Genomic DNA, 20,643 nt, shown 5'->3' with positions numbered 1-20,643 from the left:
CCGCCGCCGGCTCCCCGCCCGCCTGCCCCGCGGCCGCGGGCCGCCGCTAGGCCCCGTCCCTCCCCCGGCCCCGCGCCGCGGAGCGGAGCGCGGAGCGCGGCCGCGCCCGGAGGGGAGCCCCGCCGCGGAGGCAGCCCGGTGCTCCCGTCCCGCCGCTCCGGGGAACGGGACCACGGCGCGGGCGCCCCGCTGTCCCCTGCGGGAAGCGGCGGCCCCGGCGCGCAGGGCCGCGGAGCGCCCCCGCCCCCCGCGCCGCTCCCCCTTTGAAAACTGATCTTTGGCTCTTCGCGTGAAAGTGATTTGAATTTGGCTCGGCGGCGCTCTGCGCAGGCGTCCAGCTGCTGGCATGCTGGCTCCTTGCAAAGCAGCTGTTTTGGGTTTGAAATTCCAACATGGCAGAGGCTGCAGTCAGTCTTCCCTTCAAAAACTTGGAATGATTTCAAATCATAGGCACCTTCACTTAACCCGAGCCCCCATTCATCAGCAAACACATCGGATCGATGCTACTCTAACCTATCGGGTTCTTGTACCAAATCTCCAGGTAAGAGGATTTTTTCCCCCTCCTTAGTCTTCCTATCATCATTTTAAATTTTATTTAATCTTAAAGCTCTCCAAGACAGCCGCGTATTTTTTTTTTAATCGCCCGCTCGTGCCCTAAATATTTTGCCTAATTCGCGGTCGTTTTCCGATCCTAAACACTTCGCTCTGCTTTCCTAATCGTAGTCTGGAAAGTACAGATATACAATCGCAGTGCATGGTTTTTCCTCCTTGATCATTGCCAACAATAGTAGGCAGATTAAGAGTTCGCGATTGCAAGCTCCCTCCCCACCTCCTCCTCCTCCTCCTAATTAGATTTATTTTTAAGTTGCATTGAAAATAATAAACTGCAGGTAACGCGGGGCTGGACTTTGAGGCAACTAACTTCTGAGCAAATAAGTGCAAATAAGAATCTCGCAAAACAAAAGTTAGGCTTAAATTGCTGTGTCTTGGCTGGTGGGGGGGGCACGAATATGTCAGAGGAGCTGTTGCAGTAAAATGTAAGCACATCATCTTGGAGGGGTACAGCGTGGTGGGCGTATTGTTGGCGCGGAAGGGAGAGAAAGATGTATAATTTAATGGTATATACAATCCACTGATCCTATTACTGTCCTCCCCGGAGCTCTTGTTAGTTTCAATGGGAGTGAGTGAAATTGACATGGACTTGCATTCCTGGTCATGTGCTTTTTTTTTTCCCCCCCCTTTCTTTCTTCTCTTGTGATCTGAGATCCCCTTTTTGTTGATGTTGCTTTCCCACTTAATTATATGCATGTAGGTTAAATGAATACCTGACGAAAGGGCCCACGTTTCAAGGCAGTGACATTTGATAGCTGAGAGGAAAAGTGGCTTTAATGAAAAGCAACCTTTGGAATTCCTGCTTGTGAAAAATCCAATTCAGCTTTTTGTGCTGCCAGCAAGAAATGATCAGTAGCACCAGTGTTTATGGTATGTCCGTTTTGGGATCTACTTCCTTTGCATCTAAATAGCAAAGACAAATTTAAATAGCATGATAACGCACCGAGGACTCTGCATGCAAATATTTTGTAGTAAATATCTAATGTTTAATAGTGTGTTTTCACTTGTGTGTGTACAAGCATTTTTTTTCTCTTGCTATCATTTGTTTATCATTTCTGCTTCTATTGTAGCATTAGTTTTGTCTATTGTATTGATCTCAGTTGTAAAACCTAAAGTTGCATGTTACTACTGGTGCACTATATATGCCACTGAACTCCAGTGGTATGTAAATTAGTGAAACTCAGCGACTGGAGAAGGGTAAAATGCGTATCAATGAATATATACCTTATATGTCTACGTACTCGTACATGCGTGCCTACAACGTATCTTTTTCTTTTGCAAACTAATATTTTTTGAGTATTTATTTGAACTCCAGCTGCTTTTCCCTCTCTTACTTTCAGTGTAATCATCTGCTAGAGGTTTTAACTGATGTAGGGTGGAGGAATGTTTTGCATGTAAACAAACACAATTACTGTTGTGGTTGAATGTTTAATACTGTTTAATAAGTGGTATTTTATGCTCAGTTTACAAGTGTCTGTTTCCCACTGCTCTGTCCTCAATGTGTAACAGAACGAAATAATCAGGTGCTGAAATTGGATTCATTTTAATGGTCACTCTCCAGCCCCCCACGCCACCCCCTCCTCCAAAAAAGTCAGATAAAATGGAGCATGGGGAATTTCAATAGATCTCCTTGTGGTGCAGTAGATGCACCTCTAGGTATGCAATTAAGGCTAAGTAACTAACAACAGAAGCAACTATTAGTCTGTTTTGTGCAACCAAAAAGGGGGTACGTTCACTTTTAATTACGTGTCGTAGCAACAAATAAGGATGGAGGAGAGACCCTAGGAGAGACAGCAAGCGCGCGCGCGTGTGTGTGTGTTTGGGATAAGGGGGAGGTCTGGCGTGTGTGGCTGATGATCTCTCGTAATAACATATCTGAATGCAAGAAAAAAATTGAGAGTGCAGTTGCACAATGTACACTCCTGTTTTGGTGCTGTAGGTGACTATATCGCTAAACATATCCTGGGTGCTGTATGATGGGAGCGATCTGATTGCATTTTGCATTTAGAACTTGTTGACTTTGAAGTGATCAATAAGGCGACTGTTTATTTTAGATGCACATAATTTGCCCTGAGAAATGTTTTAAGAAGGAGAGCGGAACATTTTTTTTTTTTTCCTAGAGCTGTTGGAGCGAATGTGATTGCCAGATGGGAGATTTCCCTCTGTGATGTTAAAGCTGTAATATATATTCAGAGCAGATTGGACTGCTGCTTGTGATGAGGAGGATATTAAATTTATAAATTTTAAATCGAGAATCGGACAGTATGCTGAGAGCTGAAATTGGATGGTGTGGATGGTTGGGACTGTAAAATGCGATTCCCAGATAATAATAATAATTATAGTAGCAGGAATATATATATATGTATAATAAACATGATACTATTAGGCAGCTATATATATATTCTGTGGCACTTAAGTATATATTTTCGGATATGATTTCTCCTCTCTTCCCCTCATTCCCTAAAATATTAGGGATTGGAGGTAGTTGGGAGGGGGGTTTAAAAGCCCACTGTTAGGAGAAATGAAATGTGATCGGGTTCCTGTTTGAGGAAAAGTTTTGCTACAATTCTTGTTGCAGATGCACCTCTTTCTGAGTTTTTGTTTTGCCCGTCTATGTGGCCTGACAGTGCCACAATCCTGAAAGGCTGGAAAGTGGGAACTAGTCACACTCGAGCAGCTCTGCTGTTGCAAATTAAAAGTGTGTTGTGGCCAGGAAATGAAAGCTACAATGTCTCTTTTGAACAAGTCGTTTATCAAGAGAAACATCTATCAAGCAGTGACTTGTCACATTGATCCTCTAAAAGTTAGGTCCGAAGTGGAAGCTGCTTTGATGTTTTTGATCCCAAATTTATAAAATTGAAAAAGCTGGAGAGAGTAGGACCGATTTGCACTTAAAAATGACTCCGCTTTGGGCATGACAAAATCATCAAGTATCTGTGATACAGAGCTGGTAAATCAAGGAGGTATCAAATCTTCTGCCTAATTTTTATTTTCATGTTGAAACTTTAGCTTTGCTATGCAAGGATGTCTTTTCATACTTCTAAAGATCCACTCTGTGTATCTGTGCATTATTTCACTGGGGCTATTTTCTTGCTTAGGAATACATCTGTTGCTTCCAAATTGAACCTTTTTTTTCTGTTGTTTTTGTGGTGGTATTTATAGACTTCAGCTTGAGAAGGCAATTTCAGGGGTTTTTTTTCCCTCTCATTTTAGCCTTGTTTCTCTTCTGTATTTGTAATCTCAGTTTCCACCTCTCTTCCCCATGAAGCAAAGTTGCTTTGACTGCCAAAGTAATGTTTATTGCAAGTAAGGTACATTTGAAGATGTGTTTGCACAGCTTAAAACATGTTAAGACTCCTGTTAAGTGTGTCTTCCCCTTCTCATCCTCTTTTTGTTTCCATTTTTGTCATATGAACCACACTCTCATTCTCAACAGAAGCAGTATATTTCAACCAAAACAAAGTCTAAACAAATCTTTTATTTCTACTTATTTGCAACCATTTGAATTGTTTAGCAACTTTTTTGAAAAGTTTTTCATTTTGCATGAAGTTTGTTTTTGGATTATCAAGGAATCTCTTTAACAAAAGAGGGTTTTGGTGTTCTGTTTGTTGTTCATTTTTGTTTTCTTTTATTTTCTTTTTGGCTAACGTATGAGCGAAATCTTCCTTAAAGCAGTATGCTTTGACTTCTTTTCTCCAGTGTCATAAATGAGACTAATAGTGCTTATGAATACTTGATAGAGACCCATTTGCAAATAGGCAGCAAACAACAGCGTGGTGGGAGTTTTGGTGAGTGTTATACTTGCTAATTAATCATGTTTGAAATGAAGGAATCATAGCATGGGTAATAAAGGCTCGTTGTTGTTTGATGTTTGTAACAGGATGTGACTCCTACATGAGTCTGGTGGGTTTCGGGTTTTTGTTGTTATTTCCCCCCGTTCATAATAAAATACCTTCAGTACTTGATCAATTTTTTTTTTTTTTACTTATTGCAACATCTGTGAAAGCACAGGCATGTTTACTTCTCTTATTCTAGCAGTATTTTAGAAATATGAAGATTGTGTTGTTATTGATATCTTCATCATACAGTTCATGGGAAAAAATGATGGTCTTACATTAAAAGCTGTTCTTTAAGACTTTTTTTTTGTTTAAGCAGAGAAAAAAATTATTTTTTTTTTTCATGATATGAAAAGCCTACTACTCTTTTTCTTATAATTGGCAAAGTGGCACTTCATGAACTTTTGTGCCCTACTTGTTTACGCATATGTAGTATGGGATAGTAACTAAAAATATATTCCAGAGCAATTTATATACTAGCCCTTTAAAAATTAAGCTGTATAACACTTGGATGGTGTTTTTGTTTCCTTGTTTTGTTTTTTTAATATGGATCTTATCAGAGATGTCATCTTTAGGCTTTATTGTTCACCTTTCAATTAATAACTACTATATGCTGTGTAAAGAGGTGTGATAATCTTTCAGAGTGCAAAGCTTTAGTTTCAAAATTTAATTAATTAATTAAGGCTACTTGATGCTCCATGAACAAGGTCTGAAATCTGCTTTTGTTTAGATACTCTTCTCCTTTTTAAAAGTATAATTCCTAGAGGAAAATTATTCTGCACGGTTCCTGTCAATACGTTTGTTCAATGAATGCATACAAGAAACATTGAATATGACTGATCTTCCTGAGTCTTAATCATCAATTAATAGGCTTATCTGCTTGTTAGGAGTGGGTTTAATGGTACAGAATCAGCATGAGATCTGTGTGTGTGAAACATTTGTATGCTGTTTATAACAGACTGAGTTTTGATCTAGCTTTCCCAGATCTAATAATAGAAATATTTGGCTCTTTGCCCTCAATCAATATATCCCTTAAGAGAACAAACTTCACATAATACTTTCATAAAGTGCTAGATGTATTGATACTGAGTTGATAAATTTAATTACTGGGGTTTTACATTGATTCATTGATCTTATGATTGGAGGAAATTTTTCTGCAGATGTTTCTGAAGTATTGAGGAATATTGTATGTCAATAAAGCTTGATTAATTGATCAGTCAGCACTTTTTTCTTCTCCCGAGTCTTTGATAGAAAAGGCATAAAAACAACTGTAAAAAGAATTATTTGGGATAAACTAACTGGAAATTCTCATGTGTTAGTAAAAAAGCAAATGAGAAGCAAAGCACTACGCAGGTGGGGAAAAAAAAATCAACTTTGAAGTAGAATTGTGCATATTGGGCCCAATCCTCAGCTGGTGTAAAATAGTATTGCTTTAAAGAGCTACAGTAATTTACAGCTCCCAGAATCTGGCCCACTGTGGCTTTTTGTTTTTTTTTTTTGGTGGCTTTTTCTTTTTTTTTTTGAGTACTGTTCTTTGGCTTATTGGAAGCTGTTTTAAATCAGATATTATGACTACCAAAATATATGGAATTTTAGATAAGCACCTGATCCAAAATGAACAGTATAGCTATAAAAGTAATTTGAAGAGCTGTAAATTCAGGATTGCATATCCCTGATATTGTTGCAGAGTATTAAACTCTTGCTGCTAGAGATGGTATCCTCTAAGTGAAAACTTATCTTCCTTATGGGAAAGATCACTTCAGGGAATTCTAGGCTGGGAAAAGGCCTGAAGGTTTTTTTTGTTGCTAAAATAATAATAAGAAATTTTCAATACATAGAATTCGTTATAGGGATATTTTCCAGGTGAAAAACCTTACGGGAGTACTTGGCTCCATTTCTGTGAGGCATGCGACCTTTTCACCCTATGTCAATGATATTTTTATAGAGTGTGTGAGAAATGCGAGCATAAAGAAAATTCCTTAAGATCATTCAATTTTTATTTTTTCTAAAAAAAAAAAAAAGAAGAAAGAAAAATCTGTGAATCTCAAACCAACACATATATCTCCCTTAGTGAAACTGTATTCCTTTAAAGGATGATAGCTAATACAGAAGAACAGAGAAACTCCTCTTGCAATATGTTACCATAGGTTCGACAAATACAATCTTATCCTTCAAGGAGCAAAGAGTCCTAGACTGTAATGGAGGTCAAAGGAAATCTAAGCCTTTCAGTCCTTTAATAATTGTACCTGCCACCCCCCGATCAGCATGTTAAAGAGAATGTGTGTGTATATGTATTATGTTTCTTAGAAAATAATTTGTATTTGCAGCAACCTGCTAAATACAAGTAGACTTCACTACTATTGCTTCTAAATACCTGTTGATGTTGGTCTCACTGTGTGACACATGAGGGTAAAATGGAAAGAGAGATAGTTGGTCAATCTTGGTTAGCAGAGTCTTGAGAAGGTGGGGGGGGGGGGGGAAGATTGGGCTTTGACAGCTCAGTTTGCGAATGGGAAGAATACTAGAAAGTATTATCTGCAGAAAGCACGACTGATTAAGAGCATACAGAGACCTCTGCAGTGATGAAAACGCAGAGTCTGTGCTTCCCTTTTGCTGAGTTATAGTGCTATGAGGTATCGGCACACACAGTATGGTAATAACAATATTGTATGTCTGTTCCTATAGTGCTAGTAATGGTACCTGTCAAACGTATCATAATACCGAACTATCTGTTAATCATATAAGCAACACTCCTTCCTACAATGGCTATTGTATTTGTACAATAGAAAGAACAGCTATGTGTTATTATATTTAAATAATGGAATAAAACTTTGTTCTTTAAACTGTTTTTTCTGCATATGGGAAAAAGTTTAACCTGTCTCAGCTATAATTAAAAATAATGCAGCTACAGATGACTGTCATGTCACTGGCTGAGATTCGTTTGTTTTTTTTTTTTTTGTAATAGTCTATTAAGTGTGTAGTCTGATTGCAATGAAACACTGAAATAGCAATTATCAGTCATATTATTTAACTGTTACTGAGAAACTAATTTCTCAATTCTTTTAAAGTATAGTGCAGCTACTGCTAGTGTATTGTTGGTTAAATTTCAAATGTTCTGAAAGTGAAGTGGACAAAAATGCTGAGATTATTTTTATGCAATGGCAAACTTTGGTGATGCAAGTCCATTTTTGCTCCAGATTCCTTGAAATCATGTATTGCTCAGACTTTGTTATCTGTTTTTAACCCTTTTGTATTCTACTTTTAATGTGTCATGTACTCTTTTTTAAAGCATATGGTTCATTTTCTGTATATGAATTGCTCAATGCATGAAGATGTATGCCACGATTTATTTTGTGTTATACATTTGAATGTGTGCATGTGTCAAGCTGGTACTAGACTGGTAATGATAAATTGGTTTCAGTAATCTGTATCTTATTTGCATCAATACTCTAGCAGTAAAAGCATACAGTGGTCAAACTTCATGATCTGAGATAGCTGTCTCACATCTAATTAAGCAGGGTCTGAATGAATGATTCTCTGGTATGGGTCATAATTAAACTTTTTGTTTCTTGTCTTCAGTATGATAAAATACTAAGGAGACACATTAATGCATGTTTGTGTAACTCCTGCTAATCTGAATGGAGTTGAAAAATGAATATTGAGAGACGGGAGAAGGGAGTGGACCTGGTGGGTTAAGAGGGGTTTGTGGCAGGAATGTATCTTCACGCTCTCATTCAAGGAAGGTTTTGCCTGATTTAGAAAAACTGCTGTTTGGCTTTTAATATGTTGGAAATAACATCCCTATTTTCCTCTGAGAGGTTTTTCCTGTTCTGTCTCCTCCATTCTAGCATACAAGCAAGTCATTAGTAAAAAAGCATTTATACAGTGAGCTAGAATTATCACTTAATAAAACGAGTAGAACTGTACTGCTGCACAGATATTCCTAGACAGTACAACAGATGTTACCGTATGTATGCGTCTTCTGGAGACGTGATGAAGGGAAGAGCCAACAATTGCTTTATATTACTCAGTAACAGCAGAGACTGGATAGGAATGATAAAGTTATATGCAGAAATTATTAATCCCTGACAATAGTATCAATATTGACATTTAAAATATTATGAAGTGATAGCCCTGCTATACAAACTTCTGTCGTAGCTGTGCTTTTAGATGAAAAGTAGCTATTTATATACCTTACGGCTCAGTGCGGTCATGTTGAAAGCATGAACTTACTCATCACAGATTCTGAGAAAGTGCAGGTTAACGTCCTCTGTCTTCTTTAGACCTATCTGATTACTTCAGCCTCCTGTGTTGACACAGAGAAAGAAACAGCTAGATTCTATGCTGGAAGAATAAGGTTTGGAAGCACTGACTGATATAAGGTATCCCATTGTGATATCTAAACCAAATTTAAAAAAATCAAGTATCCTTTTCAAGTAAAACTTGAGAAACATAGAAAGGAACAGCAAAGATGTATCTGAACACACTTGAAGGTGCACCATTTACTTTCAAAAGAGATCTTTCCCATCACTTGTGGGTAGCTCCACCATGAAGAGCGATATCAAAAGATCTCAGAAAAGTAACTATTCTTTTATGTCTTTGGGAACTCAGATGCTTACAAGATTGTTTCTGAGAAGGAAAAGAATTGATCCTATTTTCAGTCCCTTGTTGTTGGCATTTGTGGACCACATCACTGTATATGGTATTGTAGAAATACACTTTTGGTATACGAATACAATTCTATTTCCTCTTGCAGCTCTAAAAGAATAGTGCAATGTTGCTGTATGCAAGCTCAGTTTGGACAATATATTTTTATTATTCCTTTCTTGCAGTCTATAAAATTGTTTTATTTAAAATATATGGAGTTTGATGAAGATCTTTAAACTTAACTATAATCTATGAGATTAAAATAGAAAAATTCAAATTTAAAATACTCTGTATTGTTTTTTATGAAAATAATATAGGCTTAAAGCCTTTTGTGGTAATTTGTGAACTGGATATCCCCATTCAGTCAGAAAATTGCTAGGTTTAAACTAGTAAGATTCAGTTATTTTTAATATGGAAGGAGACTGTAGATTTGCTAACTCTTCAGCTGAACGTACACTTAATTTACAAAATTACGTGGTTTTGTGTTGCTAGTGTTAGATCTGCAGTTTTATATTAACTACATATCTATGATGTTGCTATATTGAACATATAAATAGGCAGATACTCTATTTTAAAGATAGTATTTTTTTTATGTCTTTATAGAATTTCTGATAATTCTTTGTTTCTTACTCTTTGCCTTTGATAAAAGCTGAAATAAATATATTTTGGAAACTGCTCACGCAGCAATTAACTTTTTTGATCATTGATTTTTATTTTATTCTTTGACTTTCATTCATTTCATTTCATACTCCTATCCTGTTCTTTATGCTTTAACTCTGGTGTATTTTTCCTCTTTCAGTTTAAAAACTTCAGGAGTAACATTAATTTAGCTGATACCATGGTAGTTCTAATTTAATCTATTATTCAGATGAATATTAGTGTTGGTAGAGACCTGAAGCTGGAAGTCAGTAAATCCTATGTAATGAGGGGTATGAAGCACTTCTCATTATTTGGCCCCTAGCATTTGTCAATGCGACAGTCATATCAAAGGCATGCCTTAATCTGCAGAGAACATCTTTGTCAACACACGTAGTTAAATAAGTTTGAGAAGCCTTTGTCTTAAGCTTTTTTTTTTAAGCTAATGTAAGTAAAATATATCTCATCATGTGCTTATAGAGACTGTGAATAGCCATTGCTTTAATGAATGACATTTTAAAAGTTTTCCCTAGTTAGAAATGTTCAAAGAGTTGAGTTCCATCACTGAGTAGATTATCCATATGGTACAGAATAACAGACAAACTGACACCAATATTCACTTGGAGTAATCATTTTTACCACTGATTAAGGAAAGATGTTTTGTTACTGAGTAATTAGCAAACACACTTCTTCCCCCCCGCCCCCAGATGTCAGCTGTTTAGAGATAGTAAAAATCATTGCTTTCATTCATGCCAGGCAAGTCGTTTTTAGCTAAAGTTACTGTTCCTTTCTGTTTCAGAGCTGCTACAACAGCTGCAGTTCGAGCCTGAAGGCTCTGAGTGGCTGCGATAACATCACAAATAGTATTGCATCTCAGCAAGTGCAATCCAGGTTTCCACTTTTGGGTGCTCAGTTATCAGAGGCACTGAGTCCCTGCAATTTGTATTGACTTTGGATATGCAGGTGTGCAATGAATCTTAGAAGCCAAGTGATGGCTGTTACAAGGAATTTCCCCAGAAAATAGTAGGCATTAGCTTTATTTGTACTTCTTAAATGCTACAATCTCCCTCTTGAGGTATTAATGCTGTATGATAGAGTAAATAGGGCTTTTGATTTTTTTCTGGTGGTTGTAAGAACACATTTTGCATTCATTAGGACAGAAATATTTGTGTGATGTAAAGGTATAACAAATTACTTATTTGTGATTTTGGATAGAGGAAACTTTAAACTGTTACTGTGAATGTTGCAAGGAGCAAAATGCAGAGTAGATGATGCTGTTCTAATTGCAAAATCTCCCTTAGTTACCTTCTCCCTCCTCCTGATCCTCTTCTCCCTTCCCCCTCTCCCCCCATGGCTTTTTTAAACAATTATGGGCATTGTGCTCCTTAATGGTGCATAGTTGCTGTAAAGATAGATGTCCTCAAATAATGAGTTTCTAATAATAATCAGAGGGAGTTAGATTAAACTGGCTTTGTATAGAAATCTTACAGTGTAAAAAAGCACACCTAAAATCCCGAGATATATTTACAGGAGCTAAGCCTATTTACAGGGTACTAACCCAATTTTGTATCCATGTATGTGTGGGGAGGGGGGAGTAGAGGCATATGTTTGTATGTGCCTACATTTTTGTCCACCTACTTTAAAGACTTCAGAAGATTATTTTTTTTTTTAGTACAGATTTATATTATGCTTTCTGATGACAGAATATTTTTCAAAATTACAACATACTAATTAGCTTCTGTATTTACACTGGAAAGCTTGCATCCCTTCAAATGACTTCTAGCCGTGCTCTTCTTTCTCTCTGTTGCGTCCCCCCTGCCCTGGTCTCCCCCCCCCCCGCCCCCCCCGCCCCCGTGAGGTTTAGTACATTAGATTTTTTGCTTTCTTCCTTGTTCAGAAGTTCTGAAGGGAAATAAATGAAAGTGCTAAGTACAGTAACAGATAATTGCTACTTTAAAGAGTTGTCATTGTATTGGCTAGAAAAATATTTTTCTTAACAGGTTCTGGATCAGCAAGGCTGTGCAATGAACAGAGCAAAATAGTTTAACTTATGGTTTAGAAATATGTATGCCATTTAAATGGAAACAAACCCCCAAATCTCCCACATACCTTTTGGGGTTTGGTAAACAAAAGCTTGCTTGTACGCTCCAAATTCCCCTGGGCCTCAATTTGCAATACCATTATTTAAGCCTGGCCGATATAAACCCATTGCAGAGAAATAGAAGCTCTCCTTTCTGGCTTTTCAAAGCTGTTCTGCGCCGCCCTCTCTCTGCCTACCCGCATCCCCGAGCCCCCCTGCCCCGTTCCCAGCCTCTTGGTCGTACCCTGCCACTGTGAAACTCTTTTGTATTTGAAATATAGTAAATGTGGAAATACTGCGCTTCTAAAACACAGAAAAGTGCCATTCTGCGTGGTCTCATTGACATCTCTACCAACACATATGTAATTCTATCTTCTGACTGGAATCAGGGCTATAATCACTTTAATATCTGTTGTGTCCTCTACCAGGTGACCTGCAGTCTTTCATTGTAAAGATAAGAGACTCTGATATAATAAGTTATTTTTTCTCTAAGTCTGATCTTATAGAAAATACTAACCATAAACTGAGGATAAACTTGTGCCCGCTTAATATGCTCCTGGGGTGCCAGGCTCTCTGGATATCTGCTTGTGGGTACACTACTGGCATTGTTGGATGCTCAGCTGGAAGTTGTTCTGGGTTCGGGTGTAATCCCCAACAGCTACCAGTATGTGTGAGAATCACCGTAGCTCGATGCAGCGTTGAGTACTACAACTGTATTTCTTTTGCTGCTAATAAAATGTCAGTATAGTTTGTCATTAAGAAGCTTGTCTTTTTGAAACAGCAACTGAGGTGCAGTTCTGAGCTTCTCAGTTAGTACCTGTTAGTGAGAAGAGCTAAGAAATAGATGAGCTGGGTTCCCAAATGTGGGCAGAAGGATGGTGAGTAATACATGCCTTGGCATGGCATCTGGCAGAAGTGGTTCAGTTTCTCTTTTTTTTTTTTTTTTTTTTTTTTTCCTGCTCCAGTTTTGAAAGGTGTAAGGTATTCTGATAAGCAGAGGGGAAAAAACAAAAGGGAAAAATACTTCCAAGCAAATCATTATAGCATATCTCAATGGCTGTGCTCCACACTTAGATTTAATTAGAAGACAACTCTACTGGAAAACTGGTCATTTCAGTCATACTTAACGACTGGTTCTCTCCTACCCCCAATCAGAACCGATTATATGCTGTGTTGTATAATGTAATCTCTAAAAGAAAATTAAGTATGAATAGGCATGATAGTATTGTGTAGTTGCAATAATGAGGTTTTCATTAATGATGTTAATTTATCACTTAACTATCCTTTTAGAGGTGAAAATAACTATTTTCCTTGTGATGTTTCCTTTTACTGCATATAGCAAGCAGTATCAGATTAGGGTATTTTGTAAATATTTTAAGCAGAAGACTGTGATTAGATAGCTATTAATATTCATTATGTGGTAAAAAGGCACTGAAAGAAGTGAAACCTTGTATATCTATCTTTCTTATAGAATAATGACTTTCAGGAGGGATTTCTTTTATGATGTAATATAATTTACTAGTGTATGGTTTCTAAAGTGTCATGGGTAGTCCAATGCTGGATTTCAGGCAAGCAAGTTTGTTTCCTACTTACCTGCAATAAGACTGACTTGCTTTCAGTAGGAAGATAATAAGGATAAAAATCATGTATGGTTTAAGAAAAATAATTTGTCCATTTGCATTTGTGCACCAAATTCCACTTGGCGATATGCTTGTTGGGCTGAACTATTAAGTGATCTGTAGGCTGTGTTTCAACTAGTGTACTATTGACTAGGTATAGCAGAGCTTTTTAACTACTGGCAATGCAAAATTTGACCCTGGTTTTACCCTGTGATGTTTTTGCCTTTAAAAAGATCCACACTTCATGACTATACAGGTGGGTGGTAAGAAAATCTATCATTATTATTTGTAGGGTGTGGCTCCATGTTAGAGTAAGAGTAACCTGAATCTGAACTGATGCTGAATAGATTTTATTTTTTTTAATCTTGATTTCAAAGCCCAAGTATGGGAATTGGTATACCATCTTAAAATTTCAAATCTACATTTTATGCACCGTGCCAAAGCACCCATGAGCTTATTAAGCAAAGACTTTTTCAATTATATCTTATGTTTATGCATGTATTTGTACTTGACAGGAATCCTTTAGAGGTTTGCTTTGCAGTATTAACACTTATAGTGTCTTGGAATACATAAAATATGCTCAAACAATAAAAAGAGTAAGCACTGCTTAGAGATCTGGTTCTGGTAGCTTCCTCTGTATTTTTCAGTAGCTGTTGAAAATTTCCCTGGCCAGACATCCAGCCTCTAGAGGGCATGCCAGTAGCCTCCTCTGCCAGACCCCCACCCACACAACCACCTGCAGAAAGTTTGAACGGTGGTCCGCATTTGTGTTGCATAACAAAATCTCTGTATGTATTCCTTGTTATTCCTGCAGTTTTGCTCCAGCAAGTGGCTTGCTTTCATTTTTTTTTTTAAATCTGAGGGAAGGATTTTTTATTTATTATGTTGTTTTACCTTTTTTCTTCTTCTTCTTTTTTTTTTCTTTTTTTTTTTTTTTCTCTCTAGTGGTGATCTTTATGAAGGTAAAGACTCAAATCCACTATGGTATAATCATGTGGCTCACTTACTGTTGTTCCTTCACCTGGTACAAACCTTTCTTTAGGTATACACTGCATTTTACTGTAGTAAAGACCACAGAAGACAGTGCATGGTATTTGAGACTTGCAAAATTAGGTACTAAAATTTATTATGTAGTAAAATCTAGATAATAAATAATTCAGGTGGGATTCAGCCCAGTTAACTCTACTCCAGTCGCCCAGGTTCAATTGCTCAACCCTTTTCTCTCGTGAAATGCCGTATTACAGTTTTTTATTCTCCTATGGGCTATTGTTACTAATGTTGATATTTATGTGAAGTCATACTTATTCTCCAGTTTAAATGTTTGACTATGGTTCTCTACTCTGGTATATCACCGTTAGAAATCAGAGGGGTTTGCAATAATTCAAATGAATCTGATTGTCTGCTTCAAATTTTCCTTAGAGCTAGTGGAACAAAAAAGCAAGTACTCTTGGATTTGGTACCATAAATTAAGACATGCCCCAATACATAGTTTAGTTTTGGTCTAAGAATATGAGTATATTTAGGGAGAAATATATATTTAAGAAAATTTTGTCACACAGAGTGTCATTAACCAAATATACAACCTTTCCTGAAAATGCACTGGTTTAACTTGGGCACTTTCTGCTTGAACATTTTTAAATATTATTTTGCTGGTTTGAATTGAAACGTGTTTGGAGCAGGTACACTTTAGAAGCAGCAAAAGTATCTCCTGCTGATGACTTTGTTAAGTCCTCTGTGTAGGTGAACAGATAGGCCTGTTACTCTTGTCAAACTTTGCTTTCTAATTGCATGAATACAGGATTTTAGCTACACATTTATTGTTAAATTGTCATATTAATCTGAAATGTATTGTTGAGTTTCTATGTTTTTGTACAGCATAAGGAAAAACTGAGAAAGAATCCAGCAAAAGTTAAGGGGATAGATTTTGGTTTATTTTGTAGGTCACCTGGCCTATAATCAAGAGATCTATGCTCAATTCCCACTTAGTTTTCCAATCTTTTATTTAAAAGTAATTAAAAAAAATTAAAAGCTGTTTGGTATATGAAGTGTACGTTATGATGGGTGATATTATTTATGGGTTATACTGGACCAAATTTTGCTGGGCGAGTTTGAAAATAACCCCTGAGCAGTTTGGAATATTTATTTGTTATGTTCCTAGGTTGATGCAAACCCATATGCAAAGTTTTCCATTGCCTCAAAATGTCAAAGATTTTTTGTCAGTCTAAGGATAATTACAGTTTATGGAGATGAAGGGGAAAAAAAATCTCCAAGACAGAGCACAGTCTGTGAAAGTGCTAGGTCGTACTTGTTATTTCTTGATCACCTGTGGCCAACGGGTAGTTAACTTACTGGAGAAATAATGGTGACATTGTTTTGTGATTCATCTAATCCACTTTTTCCCAAGGGGCTGAGACAGTCACTAGTGTGTCACTTCAACCTTGGCATACACCCAGGTTGCAAACTTGTTCCTTCGTTCTGTGTTGCCTGTTGGGGCTGTGCAGTAAACTGCCCCAACCTACAGCAACCTCAATGAAAAAGGATTCGTAACACCGGCAGGCTGGCATTGTTAACCCTTTACAAACCTCATCTCTTCAGGGTTGGGGGCACTCTTAGAATGAGCTTTAGCTGTCATGACAAAGGGTTGGAAATATAGTTAGGGTGTCTGGTCAGTCTTAAACAACCAAGTTTTTTTTGATGACAGAGGTGTTTACAGTCAGAGACTGTCCCCACAGTTTTGCCTGAGAGAGGATAATCTTTTTTTCCTAACTGCCAGTAGAGGCTTGGTATCATCCAAGCATATCCCTTATCCTTGTCCTCCAAACCTCAATATCCTAGGTCTTTCTCTTCCACCCAGTCAAATGAGTGGCTTTTACAGCTTGTCCTGAAAGCCAAAAGAGTCAAGTTGTGTTGAAGTGAGTGGGCAGAAGCAAGTCCTAAAGCCAAAAATGTCCCTATAAGGGACACAGTGCCTGTGGTCCCTCCCGGGTGCCGGTGGGGTGCCCACTGGAAGTCCTCTGCCCATATCATCCGTGGCATCGTGGTGGCGGGCAGAGGTAACTGACTCTCGGATGGGTCAAAATAGCAGGGACAGGTGAATATTCTGTGACTGTATTTATACATTTTATAGGATTTTTTTAAAAAATAGTAATTATGTGGGGAAAGTAAATAAAAATTAATTTTGATGGGAAGTATTAAAGTACTGAGCAACTCAAATGTAAGCCGAAAGGATGGTCTCTGATTTTTGTCACTGGAAGGGTATGTGTTGTATTTGGTCTGAATTTAGAAAAGTGTGAATTTTGTCCTTGTCATGGAACACTGTACCTCTTAAATGTAGGGGAGGGGAGAAAAACAGCAAAGGATTTTTTTTTTTCCTGCTGAACAAATGAAATCCAGAGCAAAGCCATCCTCATTTTAGAATTCAAGCTCCAAATTTCCTTTTAAACCGTTTTTAATAGAAACAGTAAGTTATAAATCATCTAAGCAATTACCTGAACACAGGAGGAGTGTGGCCCAGCCTGGGCTTCAGCCCCAGATGTTTCTGGACTACAATAATGGCCCAGCCCAGATATTTACAGCTTAATTTCTGTTCATGTGCACTTGTCCATAAATGGTTCATTTTCCATTCCCAGTTCAACAACTGAACCACTTATAGTAGAGAATGATTTAAACTTGGATGATGGCAAAGTGTGAATAGAGACAATTTACCTTTGGAAACTTTAAAGTCCATTTCCAATATTTAAAATGTAAGGTAACTCTTGAACAAAGAATGATTGATCAGTAAGTGCCCCCTTTAAAATGTCATATTCTTTATTTTTTTTAATCTATATATGTGTATAAAATCCAATTTTATACTTTTTTTTTTTTGCTTAGCTTTGCTGCAATTTGTCACAGAGTCTTTTTTTTTCCCTCCTTTTAATGCCATGCCATCTAGCACTACTTACATTGCAAGCCAGTGTATCTAACCTCACTCCTCTCCCCATTCCTGTCCTCCTTGCTGCTCCTCCCAACCCAGCCCCATTGCTTGAAACTAAACAAATTGAAAATAATGATTGGTAACCATCTGCTGTGCTGAAATTCCACGTACATCAGTTAACTCCATTTTACAAAACAACTTCAATCTAGTGAATTACAGTGCAGTTCTTGGTGGCAGCAGATAGCAACAAGCAGTTTCGAGTTCCTCTAGACAAAGCAGTTCACGCAGGGAACATTATGCAGAGTCACTTGGTGGTGTTGGGGTGGTGGGACTGAGACTTTTGTCATCAGACAGTCCAGTGCCATGCATTTGAAACTAGAGTCTAACCGCAGCCTAATTGTTTCATCTGATTAAAAAAGAGGCTGGTCCGTAAAGCTGTGCAGACAGGCGATCTTGCGAACGCGCGCGCCCTTTTGCTTGGTTTTCTGTTCCTGGAGCTGCAGTGCAATGCGATGAGTAGTGCGTTCAGGTTCCAGTCACTTTTGTGTGACTTCTGGAGTGCCCAGTGAAAACCTCAACCAAAAATTAGATTGCACAGCTGGTCAAAGTGTATTGAAGAACAATAATTATTCATAGAGATTCTATTGAAGAAACTCTTCTACTGTTGCAGAACTATAACAAGAAGCACTCTAAATAGCGACAGACTGCCAAACAGCGGATATTCAAATAGCGACAGACCATGATGTAATATTAAAATAGGTACTGTTATCGTCTATGTTTTTAACTCAATTTCAGTTATTTGAGCTTAGGTTTTGATCATGTATAAAGAAAGTTGCTTAAAATGGGCAGTATATTGAGTTCAAAGGACCCATAGAGTTCATAAATTCTCCGGTGTCTACTGGATTTTTCATCAGGGAGACTTCCAATAAAAATGATCTATTTTAGAAATAATATTGTTTAGTAGGTTGAAATGTGGTGTAATAAAATTAGACCTTCAGTCTTCTAAAGTTACTACTTAGATGGCACCCTTGGGATGGTAAAATGGCTGTATAAGCAGATGAATCAGACAGTTTCACTGATGGATACATTTGTCAGTCTCTGTTACAGATATAATATATTCTTATATCTGTAATCCTGACACTGTTACATCCAAATGAAATCAACATGAGGTTGTCATCTTTAAGCAAATATGTTAAGTGTTGTCTTTTGTGCTTTGGATTTGAAAGAAAGGGGCCCAAGGGAGCCAGCATCATGCAAATGGAACAAATCCCATTTCTTCTGAGCTGTGCTGTTTCCCCCTTCATGGCAGCTGGCTGTGTTATCTTTGTGTGTTTCTCTGAGTGCTGACAATTCTTTCAGTGATCTAAGTTAGGGCACATTAGAAAGTGGAAGCAGCTGTCTGTCGTTATACTGAGAGACGTGTTTGCTCTACTGCAAAGATGAAGGACCATGAATCCTTGACACACTCTCTCCCCCCCTCCCCCTTTACTTTCCAACATGATCAACATTCAGACGCACAGATTGTCTGCTTGGACAGTTTTTTGTTCTGACTGACAGCATCTGGCATAGACAAATTTAAAAATACATAGCATGCCATGCTTGGAATTGGAACATCCCTTCTTTATTAATCTTCTCATTTAAACCATTCATTTACATTTCAAGAAAGGTTACAGCTTGATATGGTTGAAACATTTATTTTAAATGAATAACCTCCTAATGAAATACCTTGAATGAGCACCAAACAGTCAGTGTTCATTAAAAATTACACCTGATTAGTATGGCCTTGGAACTGTTGCGAAGACATAAGATTTCCCCATTGTCTCAATCCATTAAAAAAAAAAAAAAGAAAATGTTTAGCATGAGTGAATGTATATATATTTTTTTTTTACCACAGAGCTAAATGAGAATGGTGTTTTCACTTGCAACCCCTCATAATTTTCAAGAGTACCATGTTATAAAGCAGTAGTCTTTAAAATGCTATTTGTCTAATTAAATCTGTTTTTGCTGGAACAATACATTTGAAGGAAACACCTAAATAGTGTTTTGTTTTGTTTTATTCTGCTAAGGCATTTATGATTTGAGAGACAAGGTGCTTTATGATTTGATGTCATCTGAAATCCTGTATATATATTTTTCTACTGAGACATATTCACATGTTTGTGTACAATACTTTACTAGTAAAACAGAACTGAAATGGTGGACCACCCACAAAAATGTTTATGCACGTGCACATGCACATATGCACACGTACATTCTGTGCACTCTCATCTTCATGATGCAGGTTAGCAATGCAGACGTGCTTGCCTAGCATTTATGTAAAAATAATATGAAAATTGGCTGTACCACTCAGAATATGGACTTTGAGTCCAGGAAGGGAGGAAGAAAAACCTCTTCTTGTACAAGGCATCTCAGATGCTTTGTATCACTGTGGATTGCAGCTATAACTACTTGCAGTACAGAAAAAAAAATCTTCCGGGGGTGGGGGGGGAACCTCGAGTATTATAATAAAATAGAGGATTGTTCAAGTGCTTGGCAGTAAATATGTAAAACAAGTATACTGGCTTATTTGGAGAGGAAAGAGATGCTGTAGCAGACAGGCTCAATTAACAATTGTAAGCAGGAGAGGAGTTGTATTCCTTCGGTAAATGTAGGAGAGGTCATTTGCTTTAGGATAAATTCTGACAAATTTCAGATATAGACATAAAGGCTGGAATAAAAATGACAAAAGATTTTCAGTTGCACATCAAGCATTTTGTATTTGCAATGGCCATTTCCATTTTTTTCTCTATGAATAGATTTCTTTTTTTTATTAATGTTTTCCTGAATAATATATTTTGAAATTAATTGACTGTGAAACAAGCATTTTGGGACAATAGGAATTTTAATACAGGCTTGAAATGTCATTTATGCTTTTTTAAAAATTCTCTTAGTAATGCCTAATCTATTTTTCTTCTTCTGGAGGAAGCACTACGACAATAAGTTTTCAGCACAGGTTTTAGTATGCTAGTTATGTGTAATCATAAAAGTGAAATCAAATTTTATTTTAAATGAAATCACATTTTTACCCCACAAACTGTTTCATTTATGTGATAAACTTCTATTTTGATTTTTTTTTTTTAATGACTAGTTATAAAGGCTTGTACAGATATGCCTCTGTAAGCAAACTGGGAATAGGTTAGAGAACACAATTCCCTGGTGTAAAAAGCAAGGTTTAGCAGTAATGCTTTTAATCTGGACTTGTAGAGGATTCGGGAGCATCCATAGATCTGCTTCAGTAATTACCATACCCCAAGTGGCACT

The 20,643-nt window shown here is 37.4% G+C and overlaps 1 protein-coding gene across 2 annotated transcripts in view; it reads left to right on the top strand.

The window, feature by feature from the left end:
- Positions 1 to 346: 346 nt before the first annotated feature.
- FIGN (fidgetin, microtubule severing factor) overlaps positions 347 to 20,643 on the top strand; it is a 102,106-nt gene continuing 81,809 nt past the window's right edge. The window contains exon 1 of one of the 2 annotated variants that reach the window (XM_086751161.1): positions 347 to 541. In XM_086751161.1, the coding sequence (XP_086607287.1) occupies positions 347 to 541 (195 nt within the window). Of the gene's footprint in view, positions 542 to 1,386; positions 1,483 to 20,643 lie in introns of those variants that run through there. The other variant, XM_086751163.1, reaches the window with a different exon arrangement.

Source organism: Chlamydotis macqueenii, chromosome 6 (genome assembly GCF_036417535.1).
Source record: "Chlamydotis macqueenii isolate bChlMac1 chromosome 6, bChlMac1.mat, whole genome shotgun sequence".
Lineage (NCBI taxonomy): Eukaryota > Metazoa > Chordata > Aves > Otidiformes > Otididae > Chlamydotis > Chlamydotis macqueenii.
Note: the sequence above shows the minus strand (reverse complement) of the source record. Positions and strands in the feature narration are given on the sequence as shown.